At 42.7% G+C, this 22,157-nt stretch overlaps 2 protein-coding genes across 2 annotated transcripts; one reads left to right on the top strand and one right to left on the bottom strand.

Annotated features, from left to right (window-relative positions):
- Positions 1-1,983: 1,983 nt before the first annotated feature.
- On the top strand, positions 1,984-10,446 carry rb11a (Ras-related protein Rab-11A). The gene is given in 5 exon segments (NM_001140559.1): positions 1,984-2,256; positions 5,180-5,375; positions 5,865-6,058; positions 7,015-7,095; positions 8,728-10,446. Coding segments are annotated over 5 exon segments (651 nt in total). The 5' UTR covers positions 1,984-2,216; the 3' UTR covers positions 8,868-10,446.
- Positions 10,447-10,609: 163 nt separating this feature from the next.
- LOC106605309 (RNA-binding protein MEX3A) lies at positions 10,610-21,846 on the bottom strand. Its single transcript, XM_014200787.2, has 2 exons — positions 21,106-21,846; positions 10,610-19,630 (listed from the first exon to the last, which is right to left on the bottom strand). The coding sequence occupies exons 1-2, from the start codon at positions 21,527-21,529 to the stop codon at positions 18,501-18,503; spliced, it is 1,554 nt and encodes a 517-aa protein (XP_014056262.1). The 5' UTR covers positions 21,530-21,846; the 3' UTR covers positions 10,610-18,500.
- Between the last annotated feature and the right edge of the window lie 311 nt (positions 21,847-22,157).

Genomic DNA, 22,157 nt, shown 5'->3' on the forward strand with positions numbered 1-22,157 from the left:
ATCATAAGAACGGTGAGGAATCAGCTTAGAACTACACGGGAGGATCTTGTCAATGATCTCAAGGCAGCTGGGACCATAGTCACCAAGAAAACAATTGGTAACACACTACGCCGTGAAGGACTAAAATCCTGCAGCACCCGCAAGGTCCCCCTGCTCAAGAAAGCACATATACATGCCCGTCTGAAGTTTGCCAATGAACATCTGAATGATTGAGGACAACTGGGTGAAAGTGTTGTGGTCAGATGAGACCAAAATGGAGCTCTTTGGCATCAACTCAACTTGCCGTGTTTGGAGGAGGAGGAATTCTGCCTATGACCCCAAGAACACCATCCCCACCGTCAAACATGGAGGTGGAAACATTATGCTTTGGGGGTGTTTTTCTGATAAGGGGACAGGACAACTTCACCGCATCAAAGGGATGATGGACGGGGCCATGTACCGTCAAATCCTTCCCTCAGCCAGGGCATTGAAAATGGGTCGTGGATGGGTATTCCAGCATGACAATGACCCAAAACACACGGCCAAGGCAACAAAGGAGTGGCTCAAGAAGAAGCACATTAAGGTCCTGGAGTGGCCTAGCCAGTCTCCAGACCTTAATCCCATAGAAAATCTGTGGAGGGAGCTGAAGGTTCGAGTTGCCAAACGTCAGCCTCAAAACCCTCCAAATGACTTGGAGAAGACCTGCAAAGAGGAGTGGGACAAAATCACCTCCTGAGATGTGTGCAAACCTGGTGGCCAACTACAAGAAATGTCTGACCTCTGTGATTGCCAACAAGGGTTTTGCCACCAAGTACTAAGTCATGTTTTGCAGAGGGGTCAAATACTTATTTCCCTCATTAAAATGCAAATCAATCTATAACATTTTTGCCATGTGTTTTTCTGGATTTTTTGTTGTTGTTATTCTGTCTCTCACTGTTCAAATAAACCTACCATTACAATTCTAGACTGATCATTTCTTTGTCAGCGGCCAAATGTACAAAATCAGCAGGGGATCAAATACTTTTTTCCCTCACTGTAGCTGCTGCCTACTACTGTGGTCAAGCAAAATTAAGATAGTTATACATTCATAACATATTAAGTGTGTGCCCTCAGGCGTCTACTCTACTACCACATATAACACAAAGTCCATGTGTGTATAGTGCGTATGCTATCGTGTTTGTATGCATGTGTCTGTTCGTGTTGCTTCACAGTCCCTGTTGTTCCATAAGGTGTATTTTTCGGAGTTTTTTTAATCAAATTTTACTGCTGGCCTGAGTTACTTGATGTGGAATAGAGTTCCATGACTACTACCACTAGCAGTTCTGGGGGGGGGGCAGTGCCCCGTGACAACAATTCTGGGCCCCCTAAATGTGGAGTATGAAATAATTTTTACATAACACATTTTTGCTATTGTTCTTTTTTTACATCCATTATTAGACAGTGGCAACGATGATGATTATGAACATGGTCTTTTGCCTGCTAATGCCTGCAATGCAGTGAAGAAAACGATATGACAACAATAACGTCTAATGTAACTGGCCCCTCCAACAGTACGCGTGGCCCCCCCAGTTGAGATGGTCTAGAACTGCCACTGGTTATAGCTCTATAGTACTGTGCGCCTCCCATAGTCTGTTCTGGACTTGGGGACTGTGAAGAGACCTCTTGGGGGGTATGCATGGATGTTCCGAGCTGTGTGCCAGTAGTTCCCAGTTGTCTTGAACGCACTGAAATCCGAAGTCAGAGATTTCCGAGATCCGAGTTCCCAGTTGTTTTGAACGCGGCATCAGCATACCTGGAAAGGCTCGAGATTGAAGACTTCACCCAAGAGGCAACGAGTAGGATCAATGGAGGCAAATCATGAATGACAATAAAGTAGACCAATCACAGGAAAGCCAGTGACAGGTCTCTGTCGTCGATTGGCCAGTCGAAACTGGGTAAAGGGCGGGGCTAGAAACTCGATGTTACGTCGCTCGGAAATGGCAAATTACAAGTAGTAGGGAAGAGGAGTCTAAAGTTTGTTGTTTTTAAACATTTCACAGTCAAATATGAGACCTATAGTCGAATAATATATTAGAGGTGTTGACATAGTGAGAATTTACCTTTTTGACTCGGTTGTTCGTTCTACCGAAGCTGTCGGTTGCGAGATAAATGGTCAAGAAGTTTTGTCGAATTGAACAGAGAAACCACCACAGGAGGGTTTGAACACTTCACATTCCAAAGGTAGAAACGTTGAAGAAATGACGAATAGAGAAGACGAATATGACTATCTTTTCAAAGGTGAGTGTGTTTACGATACTTTACTAGGACATTACCATTTCGTGAGTGTAGTCATTTCGACCTAGAGTCGGTTCAGGACCACACCGATTTCAATATAATACATTTCTTTTGTCGCCGCTTCCGCCCTGTCAAAAGTAATCGGACTGTTGCTGCAGCTACGTAACGAGCCCTGCCAAAATCAATTCTCAGTGACATGAGGTAATGCGTAGCAGTACCAGTTACAGTAACAACTTCACTCTGAATTGCTGCAACTATTGTTTCAATTCAGTAGAAATATGGCTACAACTGTGTAGTAGGCTAGTTCATTGCAATAGCACTGCACACTGACATTTAATAAGCACCAAGTAGCTATCCAAAGTGACATCTGTTTAGTCACCTTGTGGTGGGCCAATGACGCAACCATCAGGAGAGGAAGTATTGGTCAACAGGAGTCATATAGCCCACTGACTATGGCAGGATGACACCTCAAAATACATTTACTCAAACGGATTGCCCTAAGGTGACCAGTGACCACATGGTTTAGCCTTTAAGCACCATTCTGTTTGTAGGGATTCCATTGACCTGGTGTAGTGGTGGGTCACTCTGGGTTTAGGGAAAGCGGTCATCTCCACGATCTGTTTACATCTGAATGAAGTGGAGTAAAGATGACCTTGGCCAAATGATCCCTAATTCATCTAACAAATAGCATAGAGTGAAAGCTTATTGGCCCCTTCTCAACATGACTTGTCTGGACCTTGTGTTCTATGTTGTCTAGTCGTACCTCTCCCAGACTTTTCTGTGCACATGCACTGTAGCCTATTGTTAGGCCTGAATTTGTAAGAATACAGCAACAATTGGTATGTTGCAATGATAGTGGATACTTACTGCTCCCCTGTACTTACTTACACTAACTACTTCCATTGTGGGTTGTTTTTGTCCTGGACAAGGGAAATAAAGTGCACAGGGTCCTTTCTTTTGGGTTCTACATTTGAACATGCGTTGTCAAACTGGAAGAACTGTATGAATCAAGTGAGTGTGTGTTTCTGTGTGTCACTATACAGAAGGGCTCTGACAGTAGGGAAGATGAGCATAACTTAACTTTCAGATAAAATACCTCGGTGCTGGCCAAATAGCACAATTATCTGAATTCAGTGGTACACAGCTAGATCGCACTGCCCCATAGAGCCTAAAGTGAGGACTGTCAGTAGGCCACATAACCAGTAGGTTCCTCCCCCTCCAGTTTCCTGCATTTAGTTGCTTTCTTTACTGCACCCTCACTGTTTAGGCATGAGTCAGTCAGGTGAGTGGTTGAATCACTGCTCCCGACCTAGGAGCCTGTAAATGTTGCACAGCAAGTTGACCAGCTTTCTTGTTTAAATGACTGAGTGCTTATTTAAACTGAGTGCTCTCTTTACGAATAAAGAAATGCTTTCTTGTTGATTCGACTTCTAGATAAGATAGACCTACTTAAAATAACTTCCTTATACTGTATTGGGAAATAGAATTTAGATATATATTTTTTAATCCTGTTATCTCACGGCCCGCCACAGGAGTTGCAAGTGCGGGATGGGACAAGGACTTCCCTGCCGGCCAAACCCTCCCCTAACCCGGTCAACGCTGGGCCAATTGTGCGACGCCCCATGGGTCTCTCGGTCGCGGCTGGCTGCGACAGAGCCTGGACTCAAACCCAGAATCTCTAGTGGCACAGCTAGCACTCCGATGCAGTGCCTTAGACCACTGTGCCACTCAGGAGGCCAGAATTGAGATTTTTAAGGACGCTAGACTACACTGTTTAGGCCTAAGCTATGTGATGATGGCGTCCAATAATAAAACAATGGTTGTAGCTTTAGAACTCTGGAATGCAGCCTACACAATACCGTAGCCTAAATTGGTGATCTTATGTTTCTGGTGACAAGTACACTGAAAGTTGCATAATGCTTCTGTTCGTTCCTCAGCCAGCGTATTATCACGGTTACCAGATAGCGTGACCAGAAGATAGGCTAGTCTAATGGAATTGTAGTTCAGAGTCCTTCTTGCAGCTGACAAGGATATTCTTGGAACTACAAAGTCACAGTTCTCATGTTACTAACTTATATGGAGAGTTGCCGATGAATTGCCTGTGGAACAAGTTAACTTTTGTTAGGTTCTCCTAGCTTGAGTCAGTCGGCACAATCGTCAATGGGTAGGCAGGTTTCTACCTGTGTCTGTTGCACCACTGTAGTATTTTCATGTGATGAGCTTTGCCTACGTTCTGTGGGAGATGTGTCAATAAGGCCTCGTCAACACACAACCAGTTCCTATTTCCTAATAACAGTGGGGTGAGCTTATGAGTTAGGATTTTCCTCCTGACTCACCTGGATTTCAGTCATTGTAAAATCCTCTTTCCCAACACACCCCTGTTTGTGTTTGGAAATGAATGGGTGTCAAAACAGGAACATGTGCCAAATGTTTCATTGCTCCATAAGGGCAGGGTTCAGAGTTGGTGCTGCAAAGTGAATAGGCTGAACTTCACAAGGCATCATCTTCTTGGTCAATTAAATCAGTCTTTGGTCATTCATGACAATACTTAGCCTAGGCGCTACCTCACAAAGTTTGAAACTTCACGTCATGGGTCTTTTGTCTATAGCAAAAACAAGCCAGATGGCCTGTGTTTTGCACAAATATTGTTTATTGAACTACAGTCAAGTACAGTCAGGCCCTCTCAGTAGACCGTTAATCACTAACAGAGCAGCATGGCGCGATGCTCTTAGACCCAATCAGGAGCTGTCGTCTCTTCAATCATGATTTTCTTTGTCAGTCCTGTTTTACCCCCAGTGAGTGTTCCTGTTCCTACATCGTAGAAAACAAGTTGTTTGTTGACCCCTGTGCAGTGGGTAACATACTGTATTGTTATTCTGGTGGTGTCTGTCTGACTCATGCCCTCGCTCCTCTCTCTGTGCTCCAGTGGTGCTGATTGGGGACTCTGGAGTGGGGAAGAGTAACCTGCTGTCCCGCTTCACCCGCAACGAGTTCAACCTGGAGAGCAAGAGCACCATTGGGGTGGAGTTTGCCACGCGCAGCATCCATGTGGAGGGCAAGACCGTCAAGGCCCAGATCTGGGACACGGCAGGACAGGAGCGCTACAGAGCCATCACCTCCGCGTGAGTATTAACACAGCTCGCACGCATAGAGATTTGTTTGTTTTGTGTCTGTCTGCCAGGCATCTTTTCACATATTTGCAGCATTTAGACAGGCAGCACAATTCTGATCTTTATTTAACTAATTGGTCATTTGACCAATCCCGTCAGATCTTTTCACAAATGAGCTCTGAAAGATCTGATGTATAAAGATCTGATGGGATTGGTCAAATGACTGACTAATGGAAAAAATATCAGACTTGGGCTTCCTGTGTAAACCCAGCCATTGAGGATGTTTGTGCGTATAGAACATTCCAGCCTACTTCTGCTAATTTACTAATGTTCTCATCTTGTTGACAACTTTGAGTCCTTTGCTTATGATGTATGCAATAGCATTTCATGTAGGGAACGACAAACTAAATCTACCACTCCATTGACTCGGCCAATGCTCAGGTGTTCTGTCCACCACTGCTCCCAGTAACACTTAGTTCCCTCCTCCTGTCCTCTGTGTAGGTACTACCGTGGGGCAGTGGGGGCTCTGCTGGTGTACGACATTGCCAAGCACCTGACGTATGAAAACGCTGAACGCTGGTTGAAGGAGCTGCAGGACCACGCTGACAGCAACATTGTCATCATGCTGGTGGGCAACAAGAGTGACCTGCGCCACCTCAGGGCCGTGCCCATGGACGAGGCCAAGGCCTTGGCAGGTACCCTCACATCAACTAGTTTTATAGCTACTTGATCTGTTTGTGTTGATTCTACTACAGCATTACAAGCCAAGGGGGACAGTACAGGAGAGTTGTTTTTCCCTCAATAATTTTCACTTTTTTATTCGCAATAGCAGTGGACATAAAGCGATGCGGCAAGTTGAACAACAACACAATTCAATTTTTTTGATAAGTATTACCATAATCTTGCTTTCAAAATTGGAACAAGGGCATTTCAAACACATTTCCAAAAGAATCTGGGCCTGGGGAAAGTGATGCACCTGAGCCTCGCAGTGGACGAGGGGATGCCCTCCACTCTCTGTCACTGTCTACTTCCCCCTTAGGGCTGCTCTTTGATGTGGAGACAACAGAGCTCCTATCAGGCTGCCTCTGTCAGTGATTAACAGCTCATGGTTCTGAATGCACATCCCCAGCAACTGATAAAAAGCCAGTTGAGTTGGCTCCATTATGACTTGTGATTTTAGCTTCTCTACACACTCCAATGTGACATTTCCAGCTTATCACACTTCTCCTTCATAGCTCTGCATAATGTTTCAAGTGTTTACTTATGACCTTGAGTCTTATTTCATGCATGGAATACACTTTGACTGGTAAATTGCTCTTGATATGAGTGGCTATATATGAATGAATGGAATTGTTCTAGAAGACGTCATTGTGTAGAGTAAACAAGCATGCCATGTGAAACCACAGGCTCTCGTTCAATTTCTGCTATTGATTTGTCACCAGGGTTGGCTCATGCAGCATGACTACAAAGGGTCATCGACATCATGTCATTTTTATCAGTTAGCCTATTCTGTGGTGGCTGTTGCAAATAGCCTCATTGCTGACGTATAATGACTGGATGGCTGTTTTATGAAGTGCCTACTAGTACGGACAATGAATAATGCTGGTGAGTGTGCTTTTTTTTTTTGCTTTTTTTTCTCCACTTTCCGCAGAGAAGCATGGACTGTCTTTCCTGGAGACCTCGGCGTTAGACTCCTCTAATGTGGAGCTGGCTTTCCAGACCATTCTCACAGGTTAGTGTACACTGCCTACCATATACACTAGAACTGCTTGTGATTTTAATAAGGGGCGATTCCATCGTTACGGAATTAGACTGTGACTCCGATTTTTCACTTTAAAATGGATGCCAAACAAAAACAATTGATTACATTTTTTTACAGTAAATTATTGGAAAAACTGCAGAATTACGGTAAAATCTCCCACAGTTTTATTCTGTTAACAAACTTTGTATCGGCGCAGTTCTTCCTGTAAATGTGTTTTTGTAAAATTTTCGGTGGAAATTGTTACTTTTAGTCTTTAGGTATTGTGTTCTGTGGTTTGTTCAACTTTGAAATCAATGGTTTTTGTTTGGTATACATTTTAAAGTGAAATTGCCCCAAGGCAACTTGTATTCACCCTGTAGTGCACACAGAATCACGCCATCTTGTGAAAGAGCTGGCCTACTCTAACACTTAAAAGGCTTAAAAAGAGTCACTTCTCCAAGTAAAGGTCTCCCCTTCATACATCTTATATTAACGGCCATACCAAACGTTCCTTTAGTGTATATATATTTATTTGTACTCTGAGAGCTTTGTAATCCATTTGTTTAGCGGTGACTCATCTTCCACCAATAGATGGCAGCAAAATCCAGGTTATTACGAGGCCTCTACTGTAAGATCACTCTGCAGTAAATTGAACAGTACCTGACATTTTTATTAAGGTCAAAAGCATCTGTAATTGGCACGCTCAAAGGACACTCAGACAATCACACTTTGTGTGATCCTCAATCAGATCTGATGTTTGTCAGGAAACCACTAAAGCATTTATTTTGGGTCTGGTCGCAATATGTACATTGGAGTGCAAATATGAGCTTTCCAAATGTCTCATAGTTTTAGGAAGACAGTTTAGGCCCTCATACCCAGAACAACTCACATTAGGTACCTCTATAAGAGCAACTTACTGACGTATTAGCCACACCTTAGAAAGGCCCTTGTTAATGCATGGCTGCTATAAAATAGAAAATTAGCAACGGCCAACTCAAAAACCCAAGAGTGTCTGAGGAACAAGCTTCTCACTGAGTGAGGCCTTCAAATCAGTTGATATAGGGCTGTCAGCATGCTCCCTGCTATTTGTGTTTTGCTTTCCCCCTCCACATACAACAGAGTGCATAGCAGTGCTCAAACACAGCCATGTAGGAATTGAACTAGAGACTCCCTGACCCGGGAAGCATGCTGACTGTAGCTAGTCATTGAAATACCAGATCAAGGGTTAGTTGAGGTCATCTTGTCTGCTTGTTTTCAATCTCTTGCTAATTTAGAGGCAGGGAACTGACTTGGATTCACCATCAGTCAGTGGCATGTATGAGTCAGTCTGAAGTTAGTATTGCGTGTAAGACTCGAGTAATCCTAGGTAAGGGGCAGAAGTTCAGTCCCCAGGAGCCACAGGGTGCTGCTGGTTTCTATGACAACTTGTCTCCATTTTATGTTTGTTTTGGTATTTATTTACACAACCCTGGAAAGTGAAATGCTTTTAGGTCCCCATTGCATTACCGTCTTGTTCTGAGTTTTGTATCCACTGTAGTCTGACGAAACACGCTCCATTTCTCATCACCTAACAACCCAACGGCGACTGTTGTGTTCTCACTTGTCTCTGTCGTTCCCCTGCAGCCATCTACAACATCGTGTCCCAGAGGCAAATGACGGGCCGCAGCGACACTGACTTCTCGCCCAACTCCAATGTGGTGCCGATCACGGTGCAGCCCACGCAGAATGCTGCCAAGTCGAGTGCCTGCTGCCAGAACAACTGAGGCCTCACCACCGCCAGGGAGAGTCAGGGACAGACAGGTAGACTGGGAGGGAGGACTGGGAGACGAGGAGAAACCTAGAGACAAGGATACAGGCAGACAGAAACAAGGGGAGAGATACAAAGGGGGGCAACCAAGTCTTTCTGTAGCCTCTTTGCATTGTTTATTCTGTGAAGTCTGTCCCCATCTAATTCAATAAGCTTTATGGTTACGCCTTGGCTTGATCGGTTTTAAATATGAAAGAGGACATGATTTGAATTCATTTACATGACTTGAGAAATTGAGCATGTTAGGGTATGGTCCGCCATATCTTTACACAGTTTTTGTCTCACTCATTGTGAACTGATCCCCCATTGTCAGCTCAATTTAATAAGCCTGTGAACACACCAAATTCCCTAGCACAGAAAAAGGGCAATAAGATTCAGCAGTGAAGACCTGACTTCACTGAAGTGTAACCACCCCCCCCCACCTCTCCATTGTCAGTCAGCTCCTCCCAAATGTATTTGAGTTTGTCCCAATGATATTTATTTAACACTATATTGAGGTCTTGTTTGACCAAAGGGTTTGTGCTAACATGCAACACTGGGTGGGTTTGATCTGAAGCTGCTTACTATATATGAAGGGTGTCCTCTGTCTTTTTGTTCTTGATTTCACTGGTAATCAAATCCTTTTATGATGGAGTTATTAAATGTAACTACCCTTGGCTAATGGGGAAACGAGGAGTTAAGCCATCTCAGCCCAAATGGCCTGACATTCGACCAGATACAATCTAAACTGCACAAAATGGGGGTCCGTGGAGAATTTTTCATGTCCATTTTATCAGTGCACTTCGACTTCCCTTTGTCTTTACACAGAATAAAGTTTGCTCTTCTGATGAAACCCATAAAATTACTTTGTGCGCAGCAATTTTTCTCACATAGGCCTATGTCTTCTTTGCTAACAAATCAGTCTTGCTCCTTTACTGCTGTGAACCATCCTTTTTTCTGGTTTAACTGAATTGCTGTCGCTTTCCCCGTGGCTGTGGAGATGTGGGAGGGTGATGAGGGGATATTGGTTGTGGTGGTCATATACCATGGTCTCAGTGGAGCCCTCCCTGCTGTCCTGGATGGATGGACAGCTCATGTTGCAAGAGATGGGTAGTAAGGGCACTCAGCCTTCCCCGCTGCTGGGTCTCTGATGTACACAAGACGGCTTGTTTTACTGTAAATGAACTCCATTGTAACTGGAACAGTATCATGCCTTCTGGGATATCCCATAAGAGTATCCCAGGTCTCTTTGTATGGTTTTCTCTTTTTTTTTCTGGGTGTGTGTAGTTCTGTCAGGTTGGTAAGAGTAAGCACTAAGAAGGATGCTAGCCCTTAGATCTGCTAGTTTGGCAAAAGAGAGGAGGTGGGGGAAAGTTTCAGGGTGCCATTACCACAGCCAAAAGGTCAACAGTGTAAACGGTCATTATCCTGCTGAGTTTTTTTTCCCCTTGTGGCATTCCCAATAGTGAATTGGGTAGTAAAGGTTAGGTTTTTAAAATGTTAATTCTCATGTGTATATTTAGATTGCATATGTATAAATAAATGTAATTTCTTAAGTCTTGCTCCTTATTTTATGCCTTAACCATATGCCTTATTTGTGCCTACTTTTCATTGAAAAATGGCATAATGTGGAGTTACTGTATGGTACTTGTTTGCCATTTCACAACTGCAACTTTTTTGAAATACTCATGCGACACAGCAAAGAGCATCCATCGGAAATTATTTCATTTTTGTTTTATTAGAAACATTTACAATACATCTTGAATCTTTGAAAAAAACTGAAACCAAACTAATATGGCGCAGATACAATAATAAAATATCAAATTATTCACAAAAACATGTGCTAAGAAATAAACCTGCAATATCACATGCCTCTTGCGGGCATGACACACTGTAACAGTTCAAAGAAGACTTTTTATTTTATCAAAGTGACGGCCAGCCACATGGCAAACCCTCTCTCACTGACCACAGAGAAACCAGAAACTAAAGCCAGGAGATGCTGACCCAAAACTAATGCACTAAGACCACTATAAGACCGGTATGAAACACTTCTACGGTGCCCGGGAGAATCTGAAGAAACACTACCAAAGACAAACTGTCAGACTGCGCTGGCCCCTTCAGAAGAGGACGGCGTGAAGGCCGGAAGGTCATTTCAGTCCCCGTGCTTCAGTCAGTTGTGGTGGAAAATATACCGTCCTGACATGTTGAATTGTATGACAAATATTCACTTTTAACTACCTAGTTTTGAGATGAAATAAATACATTTTAGCTTCATCCATATGTGAAGGAATGACAATCAAGCTTTCCTCCCCTTTTTATAGAACTGGGATGAGAAAATGAAAAGGGTGTCACATGGGGACAGAAATGGCCTCTCTTTGCTTCACCTGAAACACTTGTCCTTTTCTGTTTTCTGAAGGGGCGCCAACTATGAAAATCTACAAGGAACAACCAGCCCCAGACCCCTTGTGTTAAAACCAAACACATAGGATCTGTGGTGTTTATCCAGTCTAGGTGACCATACAAGATACATGCAAACTAGTACGGATATGAATGTGTTGGTGTGTGTGTGTGTGGCTGGTTACCATAGATCTACTACACAGTGTGCCTATGTGCTAAACTATTGATCACTCAGCTCAGTTCTCACCCTGTCATGTTTTCACAAAGAAACTTGAGCCCAATTTTCAGGTAATTATTCATTAAGGCTTTGATGATGTCCTCTCTTGCCTTACCAATCACAAAGGGTCCCAAGTAGTAGACATATGAATGTGTTTAACATGTGCCCCTGTGGGACACCTGAATCACTCGTTCTCAGCATTGCAATCACAACTGAAGCTGTGTTAGCATAAAAAGTTTGCGATTAATAAAAGCAAGTTAAGACTCCAGAGGAAATGTGTAATGGGGCCAGTCAGTATGGGGTTAGTCAAAGGGGAAAAGGTAAGCAAGCAGCATAGAGAGTACTGATGCAAGAAATAAATGTGTAATTGAGGCACAATATTGATGCTCAGTGACTAAAATACCTCCAAATCCTAAAAATATTATATTATTTTCTGTCATAATTCCACTGTGAATGCACTGGTGTTCTTTGAAATAGTGCATATCGGAAGTTAAAATATAAGCTATGGGGAACCCACATCAACTCTTATTTCATTTACAATGAAATACAGTGTGGAGGTGAGTCCATAACTTTCATAAATAAAACGTATTTTATTTTTTAAACCGTTAGTAGAAACCAACTTTCCTGTGTTTAGAAATATATTAACTTCTTGTATTTTTAATTAAAAAACAAATTTCTTGAGGTTACTCATAAATATGTTTTCTTCATTTTAAGATTTTCATAAATAACATCCTGAAACTGACTTAATCCTCGTCTTTCTATGAAATAATAACCCATGTTAGCAAAATAGATTTAAGAAACTGTAATAATATTCATTTTTAAAGTTGCTTTCTATAAATGTATGTGGAAGAACTCTATAGACTGCGGTGAAACCTTCTCACAAATTCTTTCCAGCTCACTTTAAAATGTATAAACCAAAAGGTAAAAAGAGTGCAATGGTAATTTATTTTACATTCAAATGCATTACTTGCTCATCTTGTGATTATGATAGGTCAGAATAATTGCTTAAGTGCATCAATTTAAAGGATTTCCTATCACTCCTTGAAAGGGGTGCTATTATTGTTATACATAATGTATAAAGAGTTGGACATTTGTAAAAGAGAAGAAAACTGTTCAGAGTTTCTATGGTTACTTTAATATATTATAAAGAACACTAACAATTGAAAAAAATAGTTAATGAAATAGAAATCCCCCCTAAGAGTTCTCACCGCCATCTTTGTTTCTCCACTAAAGGAAGTGGAGTACTTCATATACTGGGTGCATATATCAAGCTATACCTCATCTTATAAGACAGTCATTATTTGAATTTCTATATCAATTACACCTCAAGGTAAATATATGGAATTAAATATATGTCCATCTTAATTTCTTTAAAGCTTTTTATACACCTTGTGGTTATGTTGATGAAATATGTTAATGCCATGGGATCTTAATTTTACTGTTACTCTTATGTACTGTACTAAACTTCAGCTATCATACTTCGACATGGAGAATAAAGTTAACTAGAAACAATATTAAATTAAAACCGCAGTATTGTTTTGGAACTCTAACAAAGGTACTGCAGGGTATTTGTGTAATCTTAACAACTTTCTTATGCATTATTCAACTATTGTTCAGTCTGGGGTCTTTGAGGCAAATCTAGCCCTTCAGCTGAAATTCAACATGAATTTGAACAGAATTGTAAACAAAGACAAATCTCTAACCCTTATTTTTCTCATTTAGTATGTGTTCCTGCCCCATTCTGAAGAAACAAACTTCCTAAGACAAGTCTAGCGTTTTCATATTAAGAGCTGTGATGATGAAACAAAACTTATTGACATCATTATTCATAAATCTAAGTTGGCAATAATACCAATATAAATAAAACTTAAGAGGGTGATGCATTAGGACTGGTGTCTTTGGGCAGTGATTGGGTAGTTGATCACTGAAGCTACTGTAGCATAAGAAAAGACCAAACTGAAACAGGATGTCTTTATTGAGACAAGCTCCATTGCACAGATATTGACTGAAGCTTGTGTGCTGTATGACTTTTGACAAAACTATCACTAGCGGGTTATTAAAAACAAAAGCTGATTATTATTGTATTGACCTCAGCCACCTTCATTAATAAATCCAAACTATGATAAGTTCCAAATGTGTTAACATTCGGAGAATTGTAAGCTTACGATTAGCAATATAATTCCTATAGATGTCCTCGAACCTCTCCCAAGGTTTTGTTCTTTGGCTACCTTTTGACCTTTTATTTTAAATCAGCTAAATGCTGGATAATGACAACTACTTATAACAGACAGCATAAAGAAATAATTAAATTGTGCCATCAAATGAGCTACAAAATATGTTTTGGAACCAATCTAAAAACTGAAATATATTCTCATGATATGCTTATGGTAACTATAAACGTTTCTCCCTAAACATGAATAAATACAGAGTAATACATGTTAAATAAATGCTACTTTCCCAAGTGATGAAAATGTTTGGCTCAATGCATTGGGCATCAGAATACGTTCATATGGAAGAGGTCTTTGACAGATCCTATGGAAATAATCCAACCTTCTGTCTTACCATTGTGTCTACTTTAGTGTGTGATTTAAGTTGTTATGAGTTCCTGCTTTCGACAGACAGGAAATGCCTCAATTGTTCATGTTATGTTCCTGAAAAGCATTGTATGTTTACACTAAAAAGCTTACTTGTACAATGCAATTGGTTTCTTCCAAATAATAGGTATTGTGATCTCAAAATTCCACATATACTAAGAGGAGGAAATCTTGAGGTTGCACTGGTGTTGGCACACCCTGGATTTGAGGTATACTTGCAGTCTTATTAATATTCAATGTGAAAATGATGGGATTAAGCAGTCAAAAATGACTATAAGCAAGACGTAGGAAAGCAACAAAAACATGCTATTGTGCCTGAAACTGTTACTAATTAATTACATTTCTCATCCTACATTGGCATAAATCCATATGCATTTTTAGAAGATATTAGACCAAAAATTTAATAATATTCAAATGAATCAAGGTTGCGTTATGGATGGTGCTGAATTCTATGAACTTTACTAAACTGGCTCTTTTGTTTACTGTTGCAGTATTGACATTATTGCTTTTCATCCTAATGTACATAACCTGATTCATCCAAAAGGATCTAGGAATATTTTAGAACACATGTCTTTACATATTTCAGAGAATGTATCAGTATATGTCAGTGGAAACATCAATACAGCCCTGTATTCATCATTACAGTATGTGGTATTGTGGTATTCTTATCTATATATTTGACTTGATGAAATGCTTAAGTTTATTAGATCCATACATATAAGTAGCCTATCAATATACGTCTTTGTGTTTAAGGTTGAGGGGACATTATATATATATATATATATATATATATATATATATATATATATATATATATATATATATATCAAAGTGATCTTAAAAGTCCACAAACAAATTCAAAAGGATATTTTCACCTTGTAAAAATAATCAAAATCCCACTTATATAGCAGGCATTTGACTGGATGTAAATTACTGATATATATATGCACACATACACAGATGTGCAGAATCCTTTCTCATAAAGCACAATGCAAATTTCTCCCACAGCCTCTAAAACAGTGACTCTCTAAAAAGCCCTCTACATTAAACCAGTGCAAACTCAACCAAGTCATCAGTACTGACTGAATGGATGAGAGGTCTCCCATAATACCACTACTACAAGGAATAACAATAATTATATTATAAAAACATGATAGGGAAACCTTATGTGCATGTCTTTCAAAATCTATGAAGAAATATTCACCATCAGTGGTCGGTTTGGTATTAATTCTATGTGTTTTCTTATAATAAGGTGCTTTACTCTATATTTTAATGTAAAGGGTTTAAGAGCCTAATTCCCCAATTCAATTTAATCCCTCCCAACCCAGTTGATTCACATTATTTTCTGACAAATAGTTACGTGAAAGTTTTTCTTAAGGGGCAATACTATTGAAGGCCTACTGTATGTCACTAAACTTTCATGCCAAAGTGAAAGCAATATTTCTCTTTTAATACAAAATATTAAGGCTTAAAACAAAATAAAAAAGAATAGAAAATACTATATTCAGTTAACAGCGTTATACTGCCTTGAAATTGCCATTGACAGTTCAGACCAAACCACTGTGCAGTTCTCCCCATTAATAAATAGTCAATTAATTTCTAAATATGTAATAGAATTTAGATACTCTGAAAGTACAGATCTATTTCTTCACAGTCCATGGACAACAGGAGTGGTCTGCTGACAATACAATGGGGGAAAGGGGGGCTCTGTTGCTGCCTAGACTAGGGAGAACAGTCTATTGTAACTATTCATCATATTTTGATGGACAAAAGTTGAGCAAAAGAGTTCTCCTGAAAAAACAACTTAATAGAGCGATCTGATGCAGTGTTAGTGGGAGACCAGCTGAATCACCAGCATGTCCTTGTTCACCTGCCACCACCAGCAAACATGAGGCAGCAGCCTTCTAACTACCCCTTCACTGAAGACACACAGATGACCCCTCACAAAGACTAGATCTGCAGGTTCTCTTTTCTTTGGGAGCAGCCTTCTCTCTCTCTCCACCCCAAAAAGCCCCCCTCTTATCCTCCAACGGCTCTAATCCCCCCTCCCTCCCTCTGAAATCCCCAGGCTGGGGCTAAGGCAGAGGCAAAGGGTGTGTAATTTGATTCAGCATGAGTGGTGGCTAAATGGGGCGTTTCCTCCGCTTTCCTGTCAATTACAATCGTCTGATTTCATTCTGAAGGCCCAGTGCTAGCCTGCCATTGGCTAAGCCTGTGTGTCTGTGGTGAGTGGGCAGCTGCAGGATGTCCCATACAGACAGGAGATAAAGGGGGGGGGGGGGTATTCTATGGAAACTTCGATCTGCACTCGCTCTCTGTCACAAAGGCCTCCATCCAAATTGGGGGGGCGATGAACTCCAAGTGATCAGACTCCTCGTACTCTTAAATGATACATGTCTGCATGTTTTCATACCCTTATCTTATTGAGAACACATGGAGACATCTAGTTCAGTGGGGCATTTCAAAGAATTGGATCTGTGTGTCAGAATTGTACACTAGGTAATTACTGTATCTACTGACACTGTAGATATCCTTTCTTTCTCCAAAGTCCCCTCACTCTCATTTCAGAGCTGGCAGCCTGTTCAGTTGGTCTCTTTCTTTCATATGCTGCTTTTTCCTGAGTATTGGGACAAAGGAGGCCCCTCTCCCCAGTAGGGATAGCTCAGAGCAGTAGAGAAGGAAAGAGGGAGGGGGATATGGAAGGAGGGGTCCCATTCGCCCAGCTGCACCCAGACTGGACCTTCTGTGCCTGTGACAGAGGGGTGGGGCGGTCAGCAGCCCACGCCGGGACTCTGTCTCACCCCCCATTCAGCACCAGGGTCGCCACACGGTCCGCACCTGGACCGGACAATTTGCCTAATTATCAATGAGTCTCCCCGGGCCGTGTCCGAGCACTCCGGGCCCACGCCACCGCTGGGCCCAGACAATACGCCCCACTCAGGGAGGCAATGCATTGTGGGTCAGCTGCAGTCATTACTACCTTCAACAGCAAACGATCGAACAGTAAGCGCGGGGGGGGTAAGCCACTCCCAAAGAAAATAGAAAAAGAGGGGGCTATTAAACACCTGCTTCTGCACAGCTCTGATAATTATAGGCCTCTGAGCTAAAATACAAAGCTGCTGGACGGGGGTGGCGAGGGAGCTCTGTGGATGGTGGTACTGTATTCTAGGAGCTTTTCGCTCATTTAGGCACACTATTACCAATTCAGAGAACAGCTCTGTGTTTTCCTCAGCTTCTGTCCACTCTAATGGCTGACGCTCTAACTGCGCAAACCTCAGAGAGATGCCTGTCAAAAGTGGCTCTCGTTTTTGTCCTACATCGTTCAGATAACAGCTAAATTACCACATAAGACAATAAAGTGGGTATAAGTTGGCTTTGAAACTAGTCCGTCGGGGAGACGGATCTCCCAAATTAGCCAACTGGACAAATTCCAAGGCTCTTGGCCTCACAAATTAAATCAGTGCTTAACACCGGCGAAAGAAACCTGCTTTTCAAGTGCCACGAGGAACAGGCATCGCTGAAACTTTTCACCAAACTGCAGTGATATTTCAGCAATATAATGTGTTGCATTCATTCACCTCTTTGTGAAAAAGGAAATCTGTAAGACATATCTGCATAAAGAAAGGCGTTTGTCTGCTATTCTGTCCCATATTGTTACCATTCTAACAGGTGTTTAGGGAGGACTACCAGGTATAACAACAAGCTTGTAAAGGGACACAAATGTCAGAAAGATGACAATGATGGAATAGTCTGTCCTTCGATTGGAACAAATTTAGACTTTCAATGACAATATCAAAGCTTGTTCCATTTTTTCGAGCCACATTGAGGGATTTACCTTTTCATCAGCTACGTCATTTTTCTGGATGATTGACAATCATTAATCTGACTATCCGAAACTAAGACGATTATAAGGTGCAATGAAAGATTCAATCTTTTTCCTTCTGTTTGATTTTGACCTCCCATATCATTCAGGTCCAGATAAGATACCAGGGAGTTAAACTGAACCTCAATGATCACCTCCTTCCTTTCCTCCATATAAAACCACTTCATGGTAAAATAAATCTGAATCGTAAAATGTTCACGTTCCTACTACTCCGCCCACACTGTGATTCGTGAATGAAAAACAGCAGCAGTAAAAAAAAACTGAAAAAAAATGCTAGGTACTATACTTTTCTTATAAACAAAACTTTTATAAAATATATATGTATATATATAAAAGAAAAAATTCAAAATATTTCTTATACTTTTTAGTAAAGCAAGCAGTGCCTTCTAAAATATCTGCTTGTTTGTTTTAACTTTTTCTGAGAAAAGAAAAGTATAATAATAATAATAATAATAATAGTAAATAATTGTCGAACAAACACTGTGATAAAACGAATGGTAAAAACTGACGTGGTGTTTTTTAGGAGAATATTCGGATAGCCTGAGAGACCAGGGTGTGGCACACCGGGCACTCTGGATGGTTGAGCTCACAGATGCGGATGGCACACTCCATGCAGAAGAGGTTGTGGCCGCAGGGCACCAGGGCGGCCGTCACTTTGCTCTCGAAGCAGGTCATGCAGTCCCGGAGGATGGCTGGTGGCGAGTCCGGTACAGGGAGGCGTCCAGGGAACCCCGCGCCCGAGGTTGGCTCGCTGTGGGCACGGCGGGCCTGGGCATGAGGAGAGCCAGACAGAATAGTGATGCTGGTGCCCGAGGAGTTGCCGTTGTTCCCTCCACAGGGGTCAGGAAGGCCTGGAGAGAGTCTGGTCAGGGGCAGGGGCAGGCCTCCAAAGCTCTTGGAGCGCTGCTGGGCATAGAAGGCCACCTGTTTTGGGTAGTCTGGGTCTCCCCAACTCTGGGTGCCCTCTGAGCCAAAGTAGGAGCAGGGCTTCTCTCCAGGGCTGTTGAAGTTGCCCTTGCTGTAGATTACCCCACCTCCTTCTCCTCCTCCAACCATGGCATCTGAGAAGTTCTGGCGGAAGCTGCTGGTCAACGGCTTGCGCTGGCCCCCCTGCAGACCCCACACCTGCTGCAGGCGGCTCTCCAGACCCCCGGAGCCTACTGGGCTGCCGCCATCTGGCCCCAAGCAGTCATTCTCGTTGTTGTGGTCATGCAGACCTCCCGTTCGGAATGCGATGTGCGCCTCGATCTCCTCACGGGCCCTCTCGGCGTTGCTAGGTGATCCCGTGATCTCGAAGACGGGGTCACGGTCTCGGCTAGGGGTGACGATGTAGGTGCAGGTTTGCTGTTGGATGCGTTTGATGGTGGAACCCTTGGGCCCCACCACCAGCCCCACCACGCGGTAGGGCACCCTCACCTGGATGGTGGTCTGGCCCGGCAGGGGTGCAGGCGGGGAACCGCTGAAGGACACACCCAGCTTGTTGCGGGAAGCTCGGAGCATGGAGAAGTGCTCGGCGGCAGAGATGATCTCGCGCCGGGCCAGGGCCACATCTTCCTTTCGGCCCGTGATGAGAAACACAGGCTCCTCGCCCCTCACGGGGGTCTTGATGTAGGTGTTGGTCTTGGCCCGCAAGGCTTTGATCTTGCAACCTGCAAAAACAAAAGACAAAGTTTTTAAAAAGCCAAGGACACAATTTTAATTCAATTTTCTGATACACTCATCAAAGATGAGGAATTTGGAATAGCTAAGATTGTTACACCTACACGGTAATACGAAGCAATGTTTTTTTCTTCTTCTATGGAGGCAAAGACAGAATTGATAGTTGACATACCTTTTTAAAAGATGGCAAATTTTGGTCTAAAATGTTCACAACTTCAGAGTTTTGGGGTGTGACTCCCTTTTAATGCCCAGTGCCTCTGACCCACCCACCAACCATCCACCCACCCATTTATCCCTGCTTGTCTAACCAACCCCTCTGTATCGTTTGGACGCATCACAACAGAGCCAGTCAACAATAGGCGCAGTCAAACAAAAACAACCATGTAGCACAAAGCAATAAGTTGCTGGTTCTGAGAGTTGTACAGGTTACAAGCAATCTGGAGAATCAATATATTACAGTGATAAATAGCCAATTTGAGTTGAACACAATAACAATATGGGCAATAGGTTTTAAAAAGGCAACATATTTTGTTCTTATTTTATATCAGAAAATAGAAGAACCACACAACATTCAATTCGACACGTTGGTCCAACTTCTGGCTGAGTCACGCTTCGATTCCTATGATCATCCCAAGTGTCTACTGGTAACACTGCCTAATAAGGTACCCCTCCCCTCACTTTCACACCTTTGTTTGACAGCTGCTGTCATTCAAGTTCATGTCGAGGTCTTCGACAATTACTCAATACACAGATATATCCATCTTAAATCTGGGAATTCACTTTTAAACTGCTCAGGAAAAGAGAAAATAGAGAAACACACTTGCCATTGTCTAATTGTGTCACTGGGGCAGTCAGCAACAAAAACAATTAACATAATTAGAATTTACGAAACCGAAAACAACAGCTTGAAAACACCAATCGTCACTCAAATTCAAGTTCTATTCACAATAAAGAGAATAAATAATTTGTAAACATTTCAGGGCGAACGAGATTCCTCCGTTACCAGCAGCAGCACGTTGCGTTTTTTTTTAACAGTCTCGCGCGTTCAGACGACAAAGGAAGCAAGTGCTATCCCTGCCTGAAGTGTGCGTCTGTGAGCTGACATTGATGGCTGGATGTAGAATAATGCGCCCATGAGGTAACGGTTACAGTCCTGCTTTGTGTCTCCCCACGTTTGAAAATCACTAGACAGACAATAGAACGGAGCCTAGTTGCAACAATGTTGCAGTTTCTGCCACTGTATGTTAACTTGAAACAGATTTGTTACCATGGCCAAAGAGTGGCAAGGAAGCCTGTGTAGAAGAATACAACAAAAAATAACACCACTCCCTTTTCTATATCAATAACACCAGCTAACGTAACAGTTATAGAGCATTATCAAAACACCCTACAAACTACAGGGAGAAACATTAAGCTCAGAACTGCAACATAACTTTCAATAGGAACATTTGGTTGGAATCTTTACCTTGTCTCCCCACTATTTCGGCCACATGTTCTGAGCTGGGCACGGGGACGCATTCTGTTATGTTGCAGCCTCGTCCTTTCGTCTCACTTGAAGAACCCTCGTACAGGACACATAACTTGTTCTTCCCTTGCAAAAGCCCTGTGTCACCAATACCTCCGCCAATATTATTGGTATGGTTGTGATGGTTATTGTTATTGTTACTGCGATCCTGTACTCCCGTTCCAGGAGCCCCGCCACCGTCCTCGCCTTCACCAAGCCCCAGTAGAGACAGCTGGCCCAGCGCGACCCTCAGTGCACGGGAGTCGTCTTCTTCCTCGTCGGGTGGCACCAGGAGACCTTCGCTTCCGAACCCGGAGCCGGCTAGATCCCCGCCGTAGCCCCCATTTTTCTCCATGATCCCTGCTAGAACCAGCAGGCTAGGCATGGCTAACAAAAGAGTGTGAGACAAAGACAGGGGAAAGAGACTGGAGAAACAGCACCCGTGCCGCCTCCCTGCCCCCTCCTCCTTCCAATTCTCCCTCTGCGCTAGTCCCTCCCATAGACCTGCCCCCCTCTCTGTCTGCTATAGGCCTACTTGCGATACAGTATTCTCCCAGCTCTAGGCAAACGGGACACAAGGCCGTCTGCACTGAGAGGGGCTAGGCGATGCATCACTCCACCCCGTCTGGTACACAGTCCCCTCCTTGCTAAGACAAAACGAACCGCCCTCCCGTTATACCATTCCGTCTCAGGTTCCCAAGCCTGTGGCATCTCAGAAACCAACCCCCGCGTTTTTCCTCGCGTATGGAAAAAAATACAAAATATTCCCTCCACCTTTCCTTTGTCCATATCAGCCATGCGTTAGATCCAAGCAACGCTACTCATTCCCCATCCCTGCAATGCAAGACCGCAACGGTCTTTGTACTGTAGGATACTTACACAAGGATGCATGGGCTATAGCATAATAATTCCCCCTCAATAAAATGTCCAAAGTGGATGCATTTAGTTTTGTTTCCGAGTCAAGTTACTATTTGGGCACCAGAGCGTACTGTTTTTGTATATTGCCAATGTTG

Source organism: Salmo salar, chromosome ssa05, assembly GCF_905237065.1.
Source record: "Salmo salar chromosome ssa05, Ssal_v3.1, whole genome shotgun sequence".
Taxonomy (NCBI): Eukaryota; Metazoa; Chordata; class Actinopteri; order Salmoniformes; family Salmonidae; genus Salmo; species Salmo salar.